Source organism: Gorilla gorilla, chromosome 1 (assembly GCF_029281585.2).
Source record: "Gorilla gorilla gorilla isolate KB3781 chromosome 1, NHGRI_mGorGor1-v2.1_pri, whole genome shotgun sequence".
NCBI lineage: Eukaryota > Metazoa > Chordata > Mammalia > Primates > Hominidae > Gorilla > Gorilla gorilla.
In genome coordinates this window covers 216,425,488-216,447,516 of record NC_073224.2, presented here as the reverse complement: position 1 = coordinate 216,447,516, position 22,029 = coordinate 216,425,488, and the positions used below count along the sequence as shown (strand labels likewise).

At 47.9% G+C, this 22,029-nt stretch overlaps 1 protein-coding gene across 3 annotated transcripts in view; it reads right to left on the bottom strand.

Annotated features, from left to right (window-relative positions):
* The window catches only part of TCEA3 (transcription elongation factor A3), a 45,848-nt gene that overhangs the window by 7,721 nt on the left and 16,098 nt on the right, over positions 1–22,029 (bottom strand). For all 3 annotated transcript variants that reach the window (XM_063701854.1, XM_063701856.1, XM_063701857.1), the window contains 4 exons: positions 21,678–21,740; positions 10,823–10,986; positions 10,577–10,632; positions 6,915–7,070 (listed from right to left, as the gene is read on the bottom strand). In XM_063701854.1, the coding sequence (XP_063557924.1) occupies positions 6,915–7,070; positions 10,577–10,632; positions 10,823–10,986; positions 21,678–21,740 (439 nt within the window). The remainder of the gene's footprint in view (positions 1–6,914; positions 7,071–10,576; positions 10,633–10,822; positions 10,987–21,677; positions 21,741–22,029) is intronic.

Genomic DNA, 22,029 nt, shown 5'->3' with positions numbered 1-22,029 from the left:
AAGTCAATGAAAGCCATTTACCCATATGAGTAAAAAGTAGCTGACTTTAATTTGAGGGGATTTTCCAGAGCATAAAGCATTTGCCCATTCAAAATTTATTGGATGTGGCCAGGTGCAGTGGCTTACACCTGTGATCTCAGCACTTTGGGAGTCTGGGACAGGTGGATCACCTGAGGTCAGGAGTTCGAGACCAGCCAGGCCAACATGGTGAAACCCCATCTGTACTAAAAATACAAAAAATTAGCTGGGCGTGGTGGCGGGCACCTGTAATCCCAGCTACTTGGAAGGCTGAAGCAGGACAATTGCTTGAACCTGGGAGGTTTAAGTTGCAGTGAGCTGAGACTGCACCATTGCACTCCCGTCTGGGCAACAACAGCGAGACTCTGTCAAAAAAAAAAAAAAAAAGCCAGGCATGGTGGTGCATGCCTGTAATCTCAGCTATTTAGGAGGCTGAGGCAGGAGAATCGCTTGAACCTGGGAGGTGGAGGGTGCAGTGAGCCGAGATCACGTCACTGCACTCCAGCCTGGGCGACAGAGTGAGACTCCGTCTCAGAAAACAAAAACAAAATCTACTGGATGCCAATTTACTGAATGCCTTTAACTGTATCAGTTTGCAGGTAAACCAGCTTTGGTTGTGGGGATGCCTTGATTTGTAGCGTTTGTCAGCTTCCATGGGACAAAATGCTATGGTCAATGGGACAAAATTCCATGGCCAGTTTCAAGCTGCTAATGTGATATAACTGAACGCAGAGTTGGGAAGAGCTACACATCACCAGCTCCCTTGAGCTGGTAGGAGCTAGCTCAAGCAAGCTACTGCCTCTGAGTCCAGCGGATTCAGAAAGGAAGATCTGGTTCCTCCTCCCAAGTAGTACTAATCTGATAGCCAAGCATTTACACGAGATTGCAAGAGAGGGAAGGAAGTACTAAAGTGAAGGCATATAAGGTGCCGGGGAAAGCAACAGGGTATGGTGGTTAACTATTTGGGGTCTGGTGGGTCATGAAGAAGCTAGTACTTTAACCAGTCTTGAAAGATAGGAGTTCCTGGGGTGGGTGGTGACACATTCCAGACAAATAAAACAGCAGGGCTGGGCGCAGTGGCTCACACATGTAATCCCAGCACTTCAGGAAGCCGAGGCGGGTGGATCACCTGAGGTCAGGAGTTTGAGACCAACCTGGCCAACATGGCGAAACTTCGTCTCTACTAAAAATAGAAAAATTAGCCAGGCATGGTTACATGGTTACAGGTGCATGCCTGCAGTCCTAACTACTTGGGAGGCTGAGGCAAGAGAATCTCTTGAACCTGGGAGGTGGAGGTTGCAGTGAGCTGAGATTATGCCATTGCACTCCAGCCTGGGTGACAGCCAGACTCCATCTCAAAAGAAAAAACAAAAAACAAAAAACAGCAGGCACAAAAGATCAGAGGACAAGAATAGCATGTTTGGGGAAAAGTATTTGGGGTAGGTTCAAGTTAAGCGTGGGAGATGTGGCTGGAGGTCGGATTGTGGAAGGAAGGTCTTGTGTGCCAGCTAAGAAATAGAGAACAGAAAAATCTATCCAGCCACACGCCAATTCATTGACTTCTCTGCCCTGCCTCATTAGAATGAGGCAGCATCAGAGACACGGAGAATACGTACAACACTGTAGAAAATAAGGTGGAAAATGAAGGAAATGAGAGTCAGAGACCACAATTCTATCCCTATTTGTTGAGCCCTGTGATGTACCAGACACTGTTGTCAGTGCTGGGTGGACTGTGAATGCCGGTTCTCAGGGGAACTGACAGGATGCTATGTCCACTCAGCAGCGCTCATGGGTATCTCAGAGCCTACTCCATTCTTTGCTATGTCTGAGTAGGGAAGAAAAGAGAAGAAGAAAGAATGAGGGAGTCAGGTAAACAAGGAAAGAGGCATAAAAAGGGAGTCAGGGAAGGGAGTTCTGAGAGAGACACCGTCCACATGGGTTCCTGATGGGCGCTTCTCCTCACAGCAGGCAGCCCAAGCCCAAGCTAAGATTTTTCTGTTTTTTTTCTTTTTTGCTTTCTTTCTTTCTTTCTTTCTTTCTTTTTTTTTTTTTTTTTTTTTTTTGAGATGGAGGATCTCAGCTCACTGCAACCTCTGCCTCCTGGGTTCAAGCGATTCTCCTGCCTCAGCCTCCTGAGTAGCTGGGACTACAGGTGTGTGCCACCACGCCCGGCTAATTTTTGTATTTTTAGTAGAGACAGGGTTTTGCCATCTTGAACTCCTGAGCTCAGGAGTTCTGCCCACCTCGGCCTCCCAAAGTGCTGGGATTACAGGCATGAGCCACCTCACGCGGCCTGTTGAAATCCTAACCCCAAGGCAATGGTTATTAGGGGGTCTTTGGGAGGTGATTAGCTCTCAAGGGCAGAGCTCTGGTGCAGGGGATTAGTGCCCCTCTAATAGGGGCCTGAGAAAGACCCCTCCACCATGTGAGGTTACAGTGAGAAGATGGCTATGAGGAAGCAGGCCCTCACTAGACACTGAATCTGCTGCTGCCCTGATGTTGGACTGTCCAATCTCTAGAAATGTGAGAACTAGGCCAGGTGTCATGGTTCACGCCTGTAATCCCAGCACTTTGGGAGGCTGAGGCGGGTGGATTATCTGAGGTCAGGAGTTTGAGACCGGCCTGGCCAACATGGTGAAATCCCATCTCTACTAAAAATACAAAAATTAGCCAGGCATGGTGGCACACCCCTGTAATCCCAGCTACTCGGGAGGCTGAGGCAGGAGAATCGCTTGAACCTGGAGGTGGAGGCTGCAGTGAGCCCAGATTGTGCCACTACACTCCAGCCTGGGCAAAAGAGTGGACTCCATCTCAAAAAAACAAGCAAACAAAAAAAAAGAAATGTGAGGAATAAATGCCTGTTGTTTATAAACCACCCAGGCGATGTTCGTTATAGCAGTCTGAACTGACGAAAGGCACATTGTAGAGCCAAGTTGCAATTTATAACTCCAGGCATATGTTGCTATTTACCCAAAAAGATCAGATATTTTAAATTAGGCAGAAAGATAACCCTGGTCTACCTGTGCCAAGTTCCCCATTTCATCCTGAAGCCAAGGCACTTTGCTGTTTGTTTTGGGTGTTTGAGGAAAGCAGTGAACCCTCTCCTCAGAAGAATGTACATACACACACTACATAACACAGACACACACTTCCACATGCCACATATACACAAACCACACATGCCACACATATGCTAATCACACACCACACACATACTTCACATGACACATCATACACACACACTCCACACATCATACACACACACTCCACACATCATACACAAAACACACTCCACACATCATACACACACACTCCACACATCATACACACACACTCCACACATCATACACACACACACTCCACACATCATACACAAAACACACTCCACACATCATACACACACACTCCACACATCATACACACACACTCCACACATCATACATAAAACACACTCCACACATCATACACACACACTCCACACATCATACACACACACTCCACACATCACACACAAAACACACTCCACACATCATACACACACACTCCACACATCATACACACACACTCCACACATCATACACACACACACTCCACACATCATACACACACACTCCACACATCATACATAAAACACACTCCACACATACACACACACTCCACACATCATACACACCACACACACTCCACACATCGTATACAAAACACACTCCACACATCATACACACCACACACACTCCACACATCATACACACACACTCCACACATACACACACACACTCCACACATCATACACACACACTCCACACATACACACACACACTCCACACATCATGCACAATACACACACACTCCACACATCATACACACCCACTACACACATCATACACACCACACACACTCCACACATCATACACACATACACACACTCCACACATCATACACACCACACACACTCCACACATCATACACACATACACACACTCCACATATCACACACTCCACACATCACACACTCCACACATCATACACACATACTCCATACATCAGACACAGTGCACACACACTCCACACATCATACACACACACTCCACACATACACACACACACTCCACATGTCATACACACATACACACACTCCACACATCATACACACACACACACTCCACACATCATACACGCACACACACTCCACACATCATACACACCACACACACTCCACACATCATACACACACACTCCACACGTCATACACACACACACACTCCACATGTCATACACACACACACTCCACACATCATACACAATACACACTCCACACATCATACACACCACACACACTCCACACATCGTACACAAAACACACTCCACACATCATACACACCACACACACTCCACACATCATACACACCACACACACTCCACACATCATACACACACACACTCCACACATCATAGACACCACACACTCCACACATCATACACACACTCCACACATTATACACACCATACACACATTCTGTACATCATACGCACCACACACACTCCACACATCATACACACACACATACTCCACACATCATACACACACACTCCACACATCATACACAATACACACATACTCCACACATCATACACACCACACACACTCCACACATCATACACACCACACACACTCCACACATCATACACACCACACACACTCCACACATCATACACACCACACACACTCCACACATCATACACACACTCCACACATCATACACACCACACACACTCCACACATCATACACACACTCCATACATCATACACACATACACACACTCCACACATCACACACTCCACACATCACACACTCCACACATCATACACACATACTCCATACATCAGACACAGTGCACACACACTCCACACATCATACACACACACTCCACACATACACACACACACTCCACACGTCATACACACATACACACACTCCACACATCATACACACACACTCCACACGTCATACACACACACACACTCCACACATCATACACACATACACACACTCCACACGTCATACACACACACACTCCACACATCATACACACATACACACACTCCACACATCATACACACACATGCACTCCACACATCATACACACACTCCACACATCATACACACACTCCATACATTATACACACCACACATACTCCACACATCATACACACACACTCCACACATCATACACACACACTCCACACATCATACACAATACACACATACTCCACACATCATACACACAGCACACACTCCACACATCATACACACACACACACTCCACACATCATACACACACATGCACTCCACACATCATACACACACACACACTCCACACATCATACACACACATGCACTCCACACATCATACACACACACACACACTCCACACATCATACACACACATGCACTCCACACATCATACACACATACACACACTCCACACATCATACACATACTCCATACATCATACACACACTCCACACATCATACATACACACTCCACACATCATACACAATACACACACACTACACACATCATACACACACTCCACACATCATACACACCACAAACACTCCACACATCACACACTCACACTCCATACATCATACACACACATTCCACACATCATACACGCCACACACACTCCACACATCAGACACACACACTCCACACATCATACATGCCACACACATATACTATACACCAAACACACCTCACACATCATACACACCACACACACACCCACTCCACACATACACAGCCCCCACACTCCACACATCATATATACCAGTGGTCCCCAACATTTTTGGCACCAGGGACTGGTTTCCTGGAAGACAGTTTTTCCATGGACAGGGTGGGGGATGGTTTCAGGATGATTCAAGTACGTTACATTTATTGTGCACTTTATTTCTATTATTATTACACTGTGATATATATAATGAAATAATTATCCAACTCACCATAATGTAGAATTAGTGGGAGCCCTGAGATCCCTTGTTTTCCTGCAACTAGATGGTTCCCACTTGGGGTGCTGGGAGACAGTGACACATCATCAGGCATTAGATTCTCATGAGAAGCGTGCAACTTGGTTTCCTTGCATGCGCAGTTCACAATAGGGTTCGTGCTCCTGTGAGAATCTAATGCCGTCACTGATCTGACAGGAGGCGGAGCTCAGGCAGTAATGCGAGTGATGGGGAGGGGCTGTAAATACAGATGAAGCTTCGCTCACTCGCCCACTGCTCACCTCCTGTTGTGTGTCCTGGTTCCCAACAGGTACCAGCTGGTGGCCTGAGGGTTAGGGATCCCTAATATATACCATACGCACATGCTCCATACATACACGCACATACATACCACACACGCACTCCACATATACACACCACACACACACCCCACAGATACCCTCTACACACCTCACACATCATACGTACCACATAGACACGCACTCCACACGTACAGCCCCCACACATGCCACACAATCTAGCTCTGGGGCCAGACAGCTTGCCTCCTGGCTTCAACTCTTTCTAGCTGTGTGCATGGGCAAATTCGTTTACTCCTCTGAGCCTCAGGATCCTCATCTGTAGAATGGGGACAATACACCTTTCTATCTCAGTTGGTGTGAACATAAACTTGGCCAATTCGCTGAACACACTTAGCACAGCACTTAGAACCTATTAGCTGTGTTCAGTATCCTGCTAGTCCAGAGCCCGGTGGGGAGGCTGAGATGAGGCTGGTTGGAAAAGCTCCCTGGCTCATTGCTGATGAGTCATGAGCCACTGACCCTCTGCACTAGGCAGGGCTAGGGGGACCTGGCTTCCTGCCTCACCATGCAGATGCCCTGCTCTCACCTCTGCCGTCATCTTGGCTATAAGCCCTGCGGAGATGGCCCCACTGAGCACATTCCGCCGCAGGCCGGGGTTCCTGGGGTCCTTGAGGTTGCTTATGCGGCTGCGCACGCGGTTCCGGTACTTCATGTCCGTGCTCTTGAGCTCTTGGTAGATATGTGACACAGTCAAGGGCCGGCCAGCCATTCATGGAGGGGCACAGAAGGGTGCAGCCCTGGCCCTGACGCCTGAGAGCTCCAGAACCCTTTCTTCCTCTCCTTGGACTTCTACAGGAGTTGGGCCCCTCTTTTGTGATCTCTGACTCTCCAAGTGGGGATGTCTCTTGGGCATTTGTGGTCAGCCAAGTAGCAGAGAAAGAAAATAGCTTCTGGGGTAAGATCAGATCATAGCAAGCACTATAGTGTCAGGGACACCAGGACCCTGGGTTTGTCTGAGCCTCTTGTGTGACCTCAGGTGAGTCACACAACCTCTACACGCCTGAGTTTCCTTATTTATAAAATACAAGGATTCTGTGAGCTAAGCCACGTGATGCACTAGTGTGGTGTCTGGGATATATCAAATGCTCAACATGTATGGGCTGCTAAGATGATGACAAGGATGCGGATAACTTCTAGTGTGGAAGGGCCCCTGGAGGTTGTGAGTCCAGCTGTCAGAGGAAAAGATTAAGAGCCACATGCTTAAGGCTCTAGGAAGTATTGCAAAAAAGAAACCACTGAGCTTTGTTTAATCTGGTGTTCCCAATAAATTTGATTATAGAGTCCCCTTCCCCTCTGTCCTTTCCCCTACAAGACCTGTTACCATCCCATGGAACCCACGCTGGGAATTGCTGGTCAGAGTTACTTCTCCCATTAACAGATGAGGCAGCTGGGGCTTAGAAAGGGTGTAGGACCTTGCTCAAGGCCACCAGGCAAATTCCCGGCAGAGACAGGGCTGGAAGCCAGACCCCTCCTGACGGTAACTCTCTCCACTCACCCGGCAGGAAGTCATCCCTGGCCACCAACCACAGAGTTTCTGTCCAAACACTGCATCCTAGGCAGGCTTCTGAGCCTCCTACTCCCTCCACCCTCTGGAGGAGCTCGGGGAACACAGCCTCATTTTCTTGGTCTCCTGAGCCAAAGAAGATCAGGAAGACAAAGCTGTTGCTGGGAAAAGCCATATACAATAAAGAGACTGCGGAGAATGTGGAAAAATGAAAACAGATGACTTGCTAGAAGTGGTGGGAGGGGAGGTGGTATTCTTTCTTTTTTCTGTTATTGTTTTAATGTTGTTTGTACAATAAAAGTGTGAAAAGCAAAGAATATGCCACAATGCATGTGAAAGCCAAAAAATGTGTTTTAAAATGTACCACTTGGGATTCCTGGGGCGTATTGATATGCGGAGCCAGCAGGGCTGGCGATACTTTCACCAGCCTCTTTCTGACTCCGTCTCCATGTCCCAAGGCCACAGAGGGGACGAGGCGGAGAGCAGACCAGGGGCACCGGCCCCTCAGAGGAACTTTTGGCTGCATTGTTAGCACAGGGCCACTCCAAAGAGGACAGATCTATTTTAGGACACAGAGCAGTCAAGCCCCCAAATGTACCCTCCCCCTGACATCCAGCTGGCTAAGAACAAAGAGCTAAAGTGTTTGATGCAGCTTTGATTTCCTCTCCTTTAGAAGAGGGACATTCAGGCTGGGGGTGGTGGCTCACGCCTGTAATCCCAGCATTTTACGAGGCTGAGGAGGGAGGATCACCTGAGGTCAGGAGTTCAAGACCAGCCTGGCCAACATGGTGAAACCCCATGTCTACAAAAAATACAACAAAATTAGCCAGGTGTGGTGGCAGGCACCTGTAATCCCAGCTACTTGGGAGGCTGAGGCAGCAGAATCACTTGAACCCAGAAGGCAGAGGTTGCAGTGAGCTGAGATCATGCCACTGCACTCCAGCCTGGGCAACAGAGCAAGATTCCATCTCAAAAAAAAAAGGAACTTTCAGTGGATGGAGGAAAGGCTGGGAGTGGAACTTTGTACTGGACCATCTGCTGTTGTTTCAAACTGGGCTTAAAGGTGGAAAGGACCTGCTTGGAGGGATGACTGTTCAGGAGAAAATGAAGATGAAACTCGTGATAGTTCTGATACCTTGTGTTCTGCCTTCCTGGATTAACAGGAAATGATGAAAATTTACTTTTTGAGGTGCTGAATGGCTCCAGACTTGTTGAGGTATTGCTGATTAATCATTAAATGAGAGTAGAGAGAAACCACCAGAAAATAAGTTGGAGGGAATTAGGGTAGGCCACAGGAAGGAGATGGAAACGCAAATTTGTCGTCTGCAGATTGGCCCCTGGCTCTCCTCAACAGACCCTGCTGAACTCCGCAGGTAGAACCCAGGAGCCCTCAAAAGGGTCGCTCACACCTCGGTGTGACACTTAGACTTCCTGTCCCCTGACTGTCTCCCCACTCCAATACCATGCAAACCTTTGTCTCTAATAAAAGAAGCTCCATGTTTTCATTCAGTGGGGGCCTAGTGGGGTGGGATTTTTTTTCTCCCAAGCCAAACACCTTTTGGTGCAACAGATCTATGAATACATCCCAGTGGTGGTCACCTCTCCTGTCTACACAAGGCCCCTTTCAGGTGAGAAGTTGGGGAGCAGGGGGCACATGGAAAGGATTCAGTACATGGAATCCAAAGACAAAGTCTCCAGTCCTGCTTTGACAGTTCTGAGCCTCAGACTCCTCATCTGTAAAATGGGAACAGTCCCTGCCTCACAGAGAATGCTGTGAGAGCTAACAGAGGTAGGAAGTGTCAATTGGCCATTGCAGTGCTTGATATATATTTGGGAGTAAAAAAACGGAGGGCAGGGCGCTGGGTGTGATGGCTCACACCTGTAATCCCAGCACTTTGGGATGCAAAGGGGGGGGGGGTGCATCACCTGAGGTCAGGAGTTCAAGACCAGCCTGACCAACATCGTGAAACCCCATCTCTACTAAAAGTACAAAATTAACCAGGTGTGATGGTGCATGCCTGTAATTCCAGCTACTTGAGAGGCTGAGGCAGGAGAATCGCTTGAACCCAGAAGTTGTAGGTTGCAGTGAGTCGAGATTGCGCCATTGCACTCCAGCCTGGGCAACAGGAGTGAAACTCCGTCTCAAAAAAAAAAAAAAAAAAAAAGGGGAGCTGTTAACATCAGACGATGGGAGAAGGGAAAAGGCTGAGCATGGGAAATGCTGACCTCTCAATCTAGTCTGTTCCTGGAAGTAACGACTTGGCCAACTGAGGCACGCTATTACACAGCCTAGCTGGCACAGCCGCTGAGCCTCCAGGTTCCAGGGTCACACTTTCTGGGTTCAGATCCCATCTCTGCTACTACTGTTAGCTGTATGGGCTTTGGGAAATGATTTGACCTCTCTGAGTCTCAGTGACTTCACCCACGAAATTGGATAAATCAGGGAACCTACTGTGGGGTTGTTATCAACACTGAATGAGGTACTGCTCATTTTCAAGTTTTGCTGGCAGGTGTAAAATAATAATGAATGTTAGATAGAATTAAGAACTCTGGTTCAGGGGCAGAGCAGGGGCTGTTCCCGGAGCCCTTCCTCTCCTTCCTCACTCTCCCAGCTCGCTTGCACCTTGGATGGGTGCTGCTAGACGGTGCAGACACCCACAGCCCCGGCACAGTTCAAGGATATGATCTTCGATTTCTGATGCCATCTTGTCACAGTTGACTCCATAGTCCTTGTAATCATCTAAAAGAGATTCGAGAAATACAGGTATCAGCCAGACACAACGTAGGCAGTGAAGCCTGCTTGTACCTGGGACTAGAGTGTTCCTGTACCATCCCTTGGGGTGCTGAGAAAGACTGAATTTCATCTGCCCTCAGTGAGATTGGGAAAAGGGACTCCTTCCCTCCCTCATCCCTAGCCCAGGCTCTCTCACCGTCCGCCTTCAGGGCTGCTGACAGCATCTCCACACACTTGTCCCGGACAGAGTCCCCTGTGAGATAGCAGGGGGCCAGGAGACACATGGAAGAGGCAAACGTGGGGGTCAAGGGGCTGCTAGGTGTTTTGGGGCTCTCCACTTTTGATTTGCTGCTGTTTGATCTGAGGATGACAATCAGTAACAGACATTTGACATTAAGAGAGTAAAGCATTTATTGAGCAGCATTCTAGATGTCTTGATGGATGATCTCCTATAATCCTCATAACAACCTCATGAGGTAGGTACTATTTTAGGCACTTGACATGGATCATCTCATTTAATCCTCGTGACAACCCCATGAGGTTGATACTATTCTCATCTCCATTCGAGAGACGCATTTTAAAGTGCATGGTAGAGAAAGATGTATCTAAAGGTGCACTTGGCTCAGATAACACATCGACGAACCAGTAGAAACAGAATTCAAACCCAGGCAGTCGGCTCTTAACCAGCCACTGTGCGTTACTCATTATAGAACAGTGTAACACCACCAATAATTATATGCAATTGATTAGGCACTGTGCTAGCTGCTTTCTATCTATGCTCTCCTAAATGTATGAACTGTTTATTCACTCATTCACTAAATATTTATTACAAACCTATTCTCCAGGCGCTTGCCAAGAACAAAGGATAATGCAGATAAGTCAGCAAAGCTCCTTCCCTTAAGGGGCTTACAGTCTAGTGAATAGTGACTATCTACCACCATTTAAAAGGGCTGGCTTTGCTAGATGCTAGAACTGTGCCAGGCACTTTAAAAGAATTTTCCAATTTAATCTTCATAGCAGTCCCAGGAGGTAGATACTCTCATCATCTCTATTTTAAGACGAGGAAATAAATCCAGAGAGGTACACCACTGAGATTTGCCTAAGGCTATACACCACCAGGATTTGAATCCACATCTGTCTAATTCCAACACCTATGCTCTTTTTATTAATTTATTTTATTTTTTGAGACAGGGTCTCTCTCTCTCTCTGTCACCCAGGCTGGAGTGCAGTGGTGCAGTCATGGCTCACTACAGCCTTGACCTCCTGGGCTCAGGCAATCCTCCCACCTTAGCCTCCAAGGAGCTGGGACCACAGGAGCACGCCATCATGCCTGGCTAATTTTTACCTTTTTTTGCAGAGATGGGATCTCACCATGTTGCCCAGGCTGATCTAAAACTCCTGGACTCAAGCAATCCATCTGCCTTGGCCTCCCAAAGTGCTGGGATTACAGGTGTGAGCCACCACACCCAACCAACACCTATGCTATAATCTATGATGTATTATCTAAGAATTATCTCATTCAGGTTTTGTTTATATATATATATATATATATATATATATATATATATATATATCCATATGTGCACAGACATTTAGAAGGCTAACTATGTGGCTCAAGCTGTCATAACAAAATATCAGACTGGGAGGCTTCACTAGCAGAAATTTATTTCTCATGGTTCTGGAGGCTGGGAAGCCCAAAATCAAGTTGCTGGCCAATTTGCTTTCTGATGAGGGCTCTCTCTTTGCTTGTGAATGGCAATCTTCTCATTGTATTCACATGGTGTCTCTTCTCATAGGGACACTAATCCTATTGGATCAGGGCTCCACCCTTATGACCTCATTTAACCTTAATGAAGGCCCTATCCCCAAATACAGTCACAATGGGGTTTGGGATTTCAACATATGAATTTTAGGGGGTCACAAACATTCAGCCCATAATACCATGTTAATAGCAATTATCTCTCTGAGATGGAATGATAGGAGATTTTCATTTTCTTCGTTTGCTTATGCCTATTTGCTAAATCTTCTATACAGAATATATCTACTTTTGTGATGTGAGAAACCTTTTTTTTTTTTTGAGAAGGAGTCTCACTCTGTCATCCAGGCTGCCAGGCTGGAGTGCAGTGGCACAATCTTGGCTCACTGTAACCTCCACCTCCCGGATTCAAGTGATTCTCCTGCCTCAGCCTCCCTAGTAGCTGGGATTACAGGCGTGCACCACCACGCCCAGCTAATTTTTGTATTTTTAGTAGAGATGGGGTTTTGCCATGTTGGCCAGGCTGGTCTTGAACCCCTGACTTCAGGTGATCTACCTGCCTTGGCCTCCCAAAATGTTGGGATTACAGGCATGAGCTACTGTGCCCGGCCAAAAAATGCATTCTTGGCAGAAATGCATGGAAGTGTAGAAGGCCAAGGTTTGCATGGGCAATGTCAAAGGGCTCAATGCAGCTGGAGCGTGAGGGTGAGGGAGCTTGTAAGGAGAGGGAGTTGGAGAGAAAGGATCTAACCAGACTCTGGGGTTTGTTAAGGATGGTAAAACAAAAGCCACCATTTACCACTGGTCTGCTGTTTATTCTTTTTGATAACCCTAAAAGTCACAAATTACTGGGCCCATTTTACAGACGATGGAATGGAGCCTTGAAGAAGTGAAGTGTGTCAATCATAGCTCACTGCAATCTCGAACTCCTGGGCTCAAACAATCCTCCTGCCTCAGCCTCCCAAGTAGCTAGGACTGACTACAGGCAGATGCCGCCACACCAGGCTATTTTTTTTTTTTTTTTTTTTTTTTTTGTAGAAATGGGGGTCTCAATATGTTGCTCAGGCTGGACTCAAACTCCTGGCCTCAAGTGATCCATTCGCCTTGGCCTCCCAATGTGCTGGGATTACAGGCATGAGCCACTGTGCCTGGCATGACTTTGTGATAGTTGCACAGCTCCCTCCCTCCCAAGATGTTTTTGCACTATTCTTTAGGGTAGGAGCCAGGAAGTCAGGAAGCCTCTGTCTTCATTCCTCTGCTCTTCTCACCTCCTTTTTCAATAACCCATCAGAATCTGCCAGCCAGCCCCTATATCTCTGCTGAGAAAAAAGTGGACTCATCAGAGTTGAAAAAATTAAGGTCCCCTCCTGGAGTGAAATTAAGACCCACTCGAGGGTCTTACCAAACTGAGCCCTTGTGGAAGCGCCCAGAGAGCTGCTGCATTTCCTCACTCCAGGAGGCACCATTTACATTAGTAGCTTGGTACCTCCTGTAATTATACAGTGCACAGCCTGGGCAGCTGCACCAGGCAGCCCCGAGGCCTGGATCCACAGCTGCTTCTCATGTTCACTTTCAGGCTGTGGACATGCTACTTCCTTTCAGGAAGAAGAGGATTCTGGACTTCTGACAAAGTCTCTCAGGCCCAGGGAGTTGTGTCTGAGAGTGAGGCTGACTGAGTAGCCCAGGCTTCTCAGGATCAACAACCTGGAGTTACCAGAGAATCCCATCCAACAGCCTGCTGGGCACAGCTCAGTGTGGACTCTGCTGGTGACCTCCCTGTCCCCCACCTCTTGCTGTTTGGCCTGACCTTGGATCTCCTCTTTCACCCCAGACCCCCGGACCTTTGGGATTTTTGCGTTCTCTAGAGATTTGAGGTTCCTCAAAAGTGCCTCCGTGCATACCGGCGAGATGGGCCGGGGATGGTAAACTCTGTTCTTGTAAAGTTTACATTTTGAATTTCTAAAAATTTTGTCCAAAGGGATTCATTTCCTAGCTTTTATTTATTTTTAATGCAGTTTGAAACTTACTGTCCTAGATTAATCTAGCCTTAATTCTACCCGACCCTGCCTGACAACTGGGTTGTCTGGCAGCATGGTGGAGGGACAGGGAAGCTGAGATCCAAGCAGATTTCTCCTGGAGTCAGATTGCAGCAGGAGGTTTGGGTGAGGAAAGGCTGGACAGGGCGTGAACTAGTGGGGCTGTTGGCAACCAAAACGGATGTTCCTGCCCCCAAGCCTGATCCTGGTCACAGGGTTCCCACCTGAACAGTCACAATAGCCCCAAAACCGGTTTCCCTGTGTCCTCTTCCCCCACTATAATCCATTTGCCAAAGAGCCGCCAGAGGGACTTTTCAAAAATTCACAGCGGATCAAGTCACTCCCCTGTTTCTAACCCTCCAACACAGGGGTTCCCACCCCCTGGGGCCACGGACTGGTACCAGTCTGTGGCCTGTTAGGAACCAGGCCACACATCAGGAGGTGGGCCCTGTTGTGAACTGCGCATGTGAGGGATCTAGGTTGCACGCTCCTTACGAGAATCTAATGCCTGATGATCAGAGGTGGAACAGTACAGTTTCGTCTTGAAACCATCCCCTACAAGCCCTGGTCCATGGAAAAACCGTCTTCTATGAAACCAGTCCCTGGTGCCAAAAAGGTTGAGGACTGGTGGTGTAACAGCTTCCAATTATTTTTAGCATAAAGTAAAACTCCCGGCCGGGTGCAGTGGCTCATGCCTAAAGTCCCAGCACTTTGGCAGATCGAGGTGGGAGGATCACTTTGGTCAGGAGTTCGAGACCAGCCTGGCCAACATGGCGAAACACTGTCTGTACTAAACATATACAAATTAGCTGGGTATGGTGGCGCACGCCTGTAATCCCAGCTACTCAAAAGGCTGAGGCACAAGAATCGCTTGAACCCAGGAGGTGGAGGCTGTAGTGAGCCGAGATCATGCCATTGCACATCAGCCTGAGCGACCGAGTGAGACTGTGTTTCCAAAAAAACAAACAAAAACAAAACCAAAAGCTCACCACAGCCTCCCAGCCCCTGCACGTCCTGCCCCTACCCACTTTCTGATGTAATCTCATGCCATGCTCTCCGCATGGTTTACGGAAGGCCTCCACAGCACTGCTTCTTTCTGTTCCTTAAACATACCCATCCCTCCCACTGCCGGGCCTTTGCACAGGCTGGTCTTCCTTCCTGGAATGCTCTTCCTCCTCCAGGTCTCAGCTTGCATGAGGGAGGCCTTCCCTCACCACCTCAGCTGAGGCTGATGGTCCCCGCCCTGTAATTCTCTAGCACATCACCTGATTTCTCTCTTTTACAGCACTTATCCAAGTGTATGATTAACTTGTTTATGTGTTTATAAACATCGTCTGCCTCCATCTCCAGATTACAGGCTCCAGAGTATTGGGACCCTGTCACGGGTTCACCACTGCATTCCAGCTCCTGTAACAGTGCTCTAGGTGGACACTTGATACATCATTGCTAAATGGATGGATGAATGAATAAATGAATGAATACATGATGAATTGAGGAATTGACCACAGAGAGATGAAAGGCACACCCAGAGGGTCCCCCAGGGCTGAAATGTGGAAAGAGGAAGGTCCTCTTTGGAAGGACAGTGGCCCCACTTTCTGGGCCTAAGAGAGGGATCTCTCTCTCTCTGGGAGTACGAGAGGGATCTCTCTCAAAGCCAGCCTCCCAGGACCCAGGCAACACCATCTCCTGCAGCTGGGATGGTGCCTCACTGACCTGTCTGTGCCATTGCACATTCTCAACAGCTATGACTCACCACAGGAAAACTGTCAGGGGAGCCTGCAGCATGCTGCTTTGAAGGAGCCCCAACGAATGACAGTAATAATGGTGGTCGTTTTTGAAACGACTGCACTGAGTTGGTTTACTTTTTAAGAACCTAGGCTCTGGAGCCAAACTCCCAGGTTCACAGCCTGATACCAACACTTTGCAGCTATGTGACCTTGGGTGAGTTCCTTAACCCCTAGGTGCCTCAGTTTTTTTCACACGTAAAATCGGAATAACAATAGTACCCATCTTATGGGGAAGATGCAAGCAACTAAGTGACAAAGTATTAGGCAGTTTACATAGATAACCAGGTTTCATGTGAGTATTATTACAAAGTATTATGTATTTATTGAGCATTTACATGGTTTGGGAACAGTGCTGGGTATTTCATTACCTCATTTAATCCTCACAATGACCTTGAAAGGGGTTCATAATTGTCTCCATTTTACAGATCAATAGATTGAAGCTCAGAGAGCTGAACTGAATTATCCATCCAAGTTACTGTCCCAAGTTATCCATCCAACTAGCAAAGGGTATAGTCAGACCACGAACCTGCCTGTCGCCCTTCCAAATTCTTTTCAACACATCAACTGTGTCTTTAAAAGAGAGGTTTCCAGAGTCCTCCTACCTGAGCAAGACTAGGCTGTTTGGAGCATTTCTTCCCACCTTCCTGGCAGGGCACACCCAGCCCTGGTCCCGCCTCCCCGGTTAGGAGCTGGCTGGCTGGCTGGAATTCGTGTCTGGGCAGCATTTCAGGCAGCCACACTCATTTTGCTTTCAATGCACACGCCTGGGAACTGAGCCAAACTGCAGAGAGGGCATCATCGGCTGGGGTGGGAGGTTGGATTTATCAACAGCTTCCTTCTGCTCCCCGGATGTGCCCGCACCGCACCAGTCCTTAGAAAATCCTCCTGCCCCAGGTCTGAGTAGAGGCATCTGGAGGCCGGGCCCGCTGCTTCTGTGCGCCACCTCGAGGGCATTTCAGTTACTGCATCAGCGAGCATGCTCTGCAAATGGCAAATCATTCTGATAGCCAGGTAAAAGGACAACTGAGAATAGTCAACTTTCTCCCCTGTCACCATGGTATCCTTCGTGGTCTGCTTCCTGGTACTCCAGCTACAGTTCCCAGAGCATCGTGCTCACTCCCACTTCCACACCTTTGCGTGTGCCATTTCTTTCTGCTTGAAATGACTCTCCTGACTTGCCTCCCAAATTCCTCCTATTAGACTTTCCATTCTCAGCTCAAATACTTTCTCTTCCACGAAGCCTCCTTTGACTTTTATAGTCATATTGAGACATGCTTCCTATGTTCCCACGGTGTTTTATACCTACCCCTTTTTAAAAACATGCATTTTGGTGTCTGCCTCTGCACTCATGGTTAGCCCTAAGAAGGAAGAGGTGATGAGTTTCAACCTTTGCCTGGCCTTACAGGTCAAAAATGGGTGGGCTACAAATATGTTTTGTCTCCCTATTGTGTCTTAGAAAAATGTGAATATGTTGCTGATATTGAAAATTTGGAGTTTTGGCCAGGCGCGGTGGCTCACACCTGTAATCCCAGCACTTTGGGTGGTTGAGGCAGGAGGATTTCTTGAGCCCAGGAGTTCGAGACCAGCCTGGGCAACAAAGTGAGACTCTATCTCTACAAAAAAAATTTTTTTTAAGTTAGCTGGGTGTGGTGGCGTGCACCTGTGGTCCTAGCTACACGGGAGGCTGAAGCAGGAGGATTGCTTGAGCCCAGGAGGTTGAGGCTGCAGTGAGCCCTGTTTATACCACTGCACTCCAGCCTGGGTGAGATCCTGTCTCAAAAAAGGTGGTGTCAGGGAGTTCCATATGAAAATCTAGGTGTCTGGCTTTTCTTTAAAAAATTGGAAGACATGGCACCCTGGACCTGCATTTCCCCAAAGCAACAATCAGCTGCGGTGGGGTAGTGGCTGCCCCCTTCAGACAGGCACATACTTTCTAGTTTGCCATGATCTCCACTAGTCACCCAGTGTATGCATGTGCTCTTGATCCCCAGAGAATGTTGAGTTTGCAAGGAAGTGCTCAATAGATGTGCTTGCCAAATCAATGAATGGATGAATGAACGGAAGAGAAAAATGAAATAGAGAAGTAAATCATGCAGGAAACAGTCTGGGTAGGAGACAAATTAATGAGATTTGCTGCCTGGCACAGTGGCTCACACCTGTAATCCCAGCACTTTGGGGGGCCGAAGAGGGTGGATCACAAGGTCAAGAGATCGAGACCATCCTGGCCAACATGGTAAAACCCTGTCTCTACTAAAAATACAAAAAATTAGCTGGGCATGGTGGCACGTGCCTGTAGTCCCAGCTACTTTGGAGGCTGAGGCAGGAGAATCACTTGAACCCGGGAGATGGAAGTTGCACTGAGCCGAGATCGTGCCACTGCACTCCAGCCTGGCAACAGAGCGAGACTCCATCTCAAAAAAAAAAAAATTAATGAGACTTCCTTGTGTCCCTTTTGGTTTCCTACCCTCAGTACTGAACCAGCAGGAAATGGCACAGCTTCTGGAAGGACAAACAGATTCTGTTTGACTGACCTTCAGAGAAAGAATGCATTAGGGGAGGGAGCCAGGAGATTTCAAGACCATGAAGGCAAAGTCAGGAGAGGAGTCTGGAGGCTCAAATCCTTACATGAATGTCGAGTGTTTTGATTACAGCATCAAACCCAGAATGTCATTAGTGACCAGTGTTTCATCTGGGGATAGGATGACCCTTCATTATCCAGGAGAGTCCTTCACTCTCCGGGACACTTGGCATCTCTGGTTCCTGCCACGAAATGTCAGGAGTATCCCCCTCCTTCTCACCTTACCCCTACTTTGGCCCAAGTCATAGTGACAACCAAAAACGCCTCCATACATTTCTAAACGACCCCTGCTGAGATCCACTGGTCTAGAACCAGGATGACACTGGAACCACCATTTCTAGGCCTGATCCACATCAGACATTGCTAATTGACTACAGAACTTTTTCTACAGCCTCAGACTCCCTCTCCAATCAGCACTCCAGATAGCTTCCATGCATCAGCTGGAGCTGGCTGCCATTTTGGAGGTGTGCAATACAGCCTAGGCCCGTTGAATCTTCATAAAACCTTAAACAACCTAATTTTTGTGTCTCTACTTTTCTTTCCAATGGCAATCTTACTGATACATTAGGCTTAAAATAATTCTGCAGCTCCCACACCTACTCTCCCAGAGGCCAACACCCTTATCATCCTACCAAGGTGCCCCAAAACCCAATGTGGCCCATGGACCCTAATCGTTCTCCTTGATCTGCTGCTTGGCCACTTCCTGGCCTGGCCTGCTCTCCTTGGCCCTGTTTCTCCTGCTCTGACCTCTGACCACTCTCTTGGACCACACTTCACATCCACTTCTTTATCCACAATCTTTCCTTGGTGCCCTCATCCAGGTTCTTCAGATGTCAGTTACACACTAATGACTCTACAATTTTTGTTTTGTTTTGTCTTGTTGTGTTTTGTTTTGTTTTGAGATGGAGTCTCGTTCCGTCCCCCAGACTGGAGTGCAATGGCGCAATCTCAGCTCATTGCAACCTCCGCCTCCCGGGTTCAAGTGATTCTTTTGCCTCAGCCTCCTGCCACCAGGCCCACTAACTGTTGTATTTTTAGTACAGACGGGGTTTTGCCATGTTGGCCAGGCTGGTCTCGAACTCCTGGCTTCAAGTGATCTGCCCGCCTTGGCCTCCTAAAGTGCTGGGATTACAGGCATGAGCCACCACACCTGGCCTTGACTCTGCAATTTATATTTCCAGCTGAGACTTTCTTCCTGAGTTGTAGCCTCATATAATCCAACTGCATATTTGACTTCTCCAACTGAATGACTAACACACGCCTCAAATCCAACACATTGAGACCTGAACTCTGGATTTTCCACCCCAAGCCTGATTTGCATAAGCACAGTCTTCCCCATGCCAATTCATGGCAACTCCATCCTTGCAGATGCTCAAGTGAAAAATCTTGGACTCATCCCTGACTCCTGTTTCTCTCATTCCCCACATCCAATCTGTCAGGAAGTTCTGTCAGCTTTCCTGTCAAGATATATCCGGAAACCACCCCTTCACCCCACTTCCACCATTACCTCCCTGATCCAAGCCACCATGATATCTTGCCTGAATTACCGCAACAGCCTCCTGGCTGGTGTTGCTGTTCCTTCATTCCTGGCACAGCAGCCAGAGCCATCCTGATAAATTTGGTGACATCATTCCCCCCCTCAGTACCCTCCAATAGCTCCAGCTTTACTCATTCCCCCAACCCTCCCCTTTGCTTAAACTGCTCCAGCCCTCGGCCACTTCACTGTTCCTTGACTCTGCCAGGCACACCCCCACCTCAGGGCACTTGGCTTGGAATGACCCCAGTATCTGCTTGGCTAAATCCCTCTTTCAAGCTTTTGCCTAATGATCACTTCCTTGATGAGGACTTTTCTGACAACTCCATGAATATCCTTCCCCGATCCTCTTCCCTCTCCTCTTTTGATTTCCACAGGACTTGTCACCTTCTAAACTTTACCTGTCTCCCCCTACTTAGAATAAAGGCCCCCATCACTGCAGGGATTTTTGTCTCTTTTGTGCATGTCTGTATCCCTGGCACCTAGGATAGTTCTTGACACATAATAGGCCCTCAATAAATATTTGATGACTAAATGACTTGATGATTTATGCTACTTTTGGGTAGACATCCTAGCCAGTTCAGCCCAAATCCAGAGAGAGCCCACTCCAGGTATAGGCTTTCTTTCTTTTTCTTTTCTTTTTTTTGTTTTGTTTTGTTTTGTTTGTTTTGTTTTTGAGATGGGGTCTCACTCTGTTGCCCAGGTTGGATTGCAGTGGCGCGATCTCGGCTCACTGCAACCTCTGCCTCCTGGGTTCAAGCGATTCTCCTGCCTTAGCCTCCCGAGTAGCTGGGATTACAGGTGCCCGCCACCATGCCTGTCTAATTTTTGTATTTTTAGTAGAGGCGGGGTTTTGCCATGTTGGCCAGGCTGGTCTCAAACTCCTGACCTCAAGTGATCCGCCTGCCTCGGCCTTCCAAAGTGCTGGGATTACAGGCATGAGCCACTGTGCCCAGCCTAGGTATCGGCTTTCAAGACCTCTGTCCCCACTGGGTTCAACCGGACCTTGAGACTGGTCCCCCGACAGTGATGGGGCAACAGCAACCAGTCAGCCACCCCAGGGAAGGAGCCACACCCCTGATTCGGGGGCACACTTGCTAAATGGATGGATGAATGAATAAATGAGTGAATACATGATGAATTGATGAATTGACCACAGAGAGATCAAAGGCACATCCAGAGGGTCCCCCAGGGCTGAAATGTGGAAAGACTGTGTGGGTCTTAGAATATGGGGGCAACATAATGTAGGAGGTTTCTTCCTTCCCTCCTTTCCTCTGCCTTGGGCTTCCTCCATAAAAACAGAGAAGGGCACACAGGCTGAATAGGACACTGGGATGGAGAAAGCTGTGGTTTCCTTTACCTTTCCACCGATGGTCTTTTTGGAGAGGAGGAGGCAGAAGACTTGGAGTCCACAGAGTCTCTCCTGAAAGAAGAAAATTGGCAATGAGACTGCTTTGTAGACTAGCATCAGTACTGACAGGAAGGTGGGGAGAAAGCATCCTGGGAAAAGGCCAGCTGGTTTGAGGCTAAGGAAGCCCACCTGGGCCACAGCTACTTGGGAGAGGGAGCTCCAGGCGGTGCCGGCTGGTCATGACCTTCACCTACCCTCCATCAAGTGAACCAATACAAGGGAAGGAAGTCGATATCTGCCAAGGGCCTAACACATGCCATGTATGTGACATGGGTTGTGTTGCTCATTATTAACAACTATT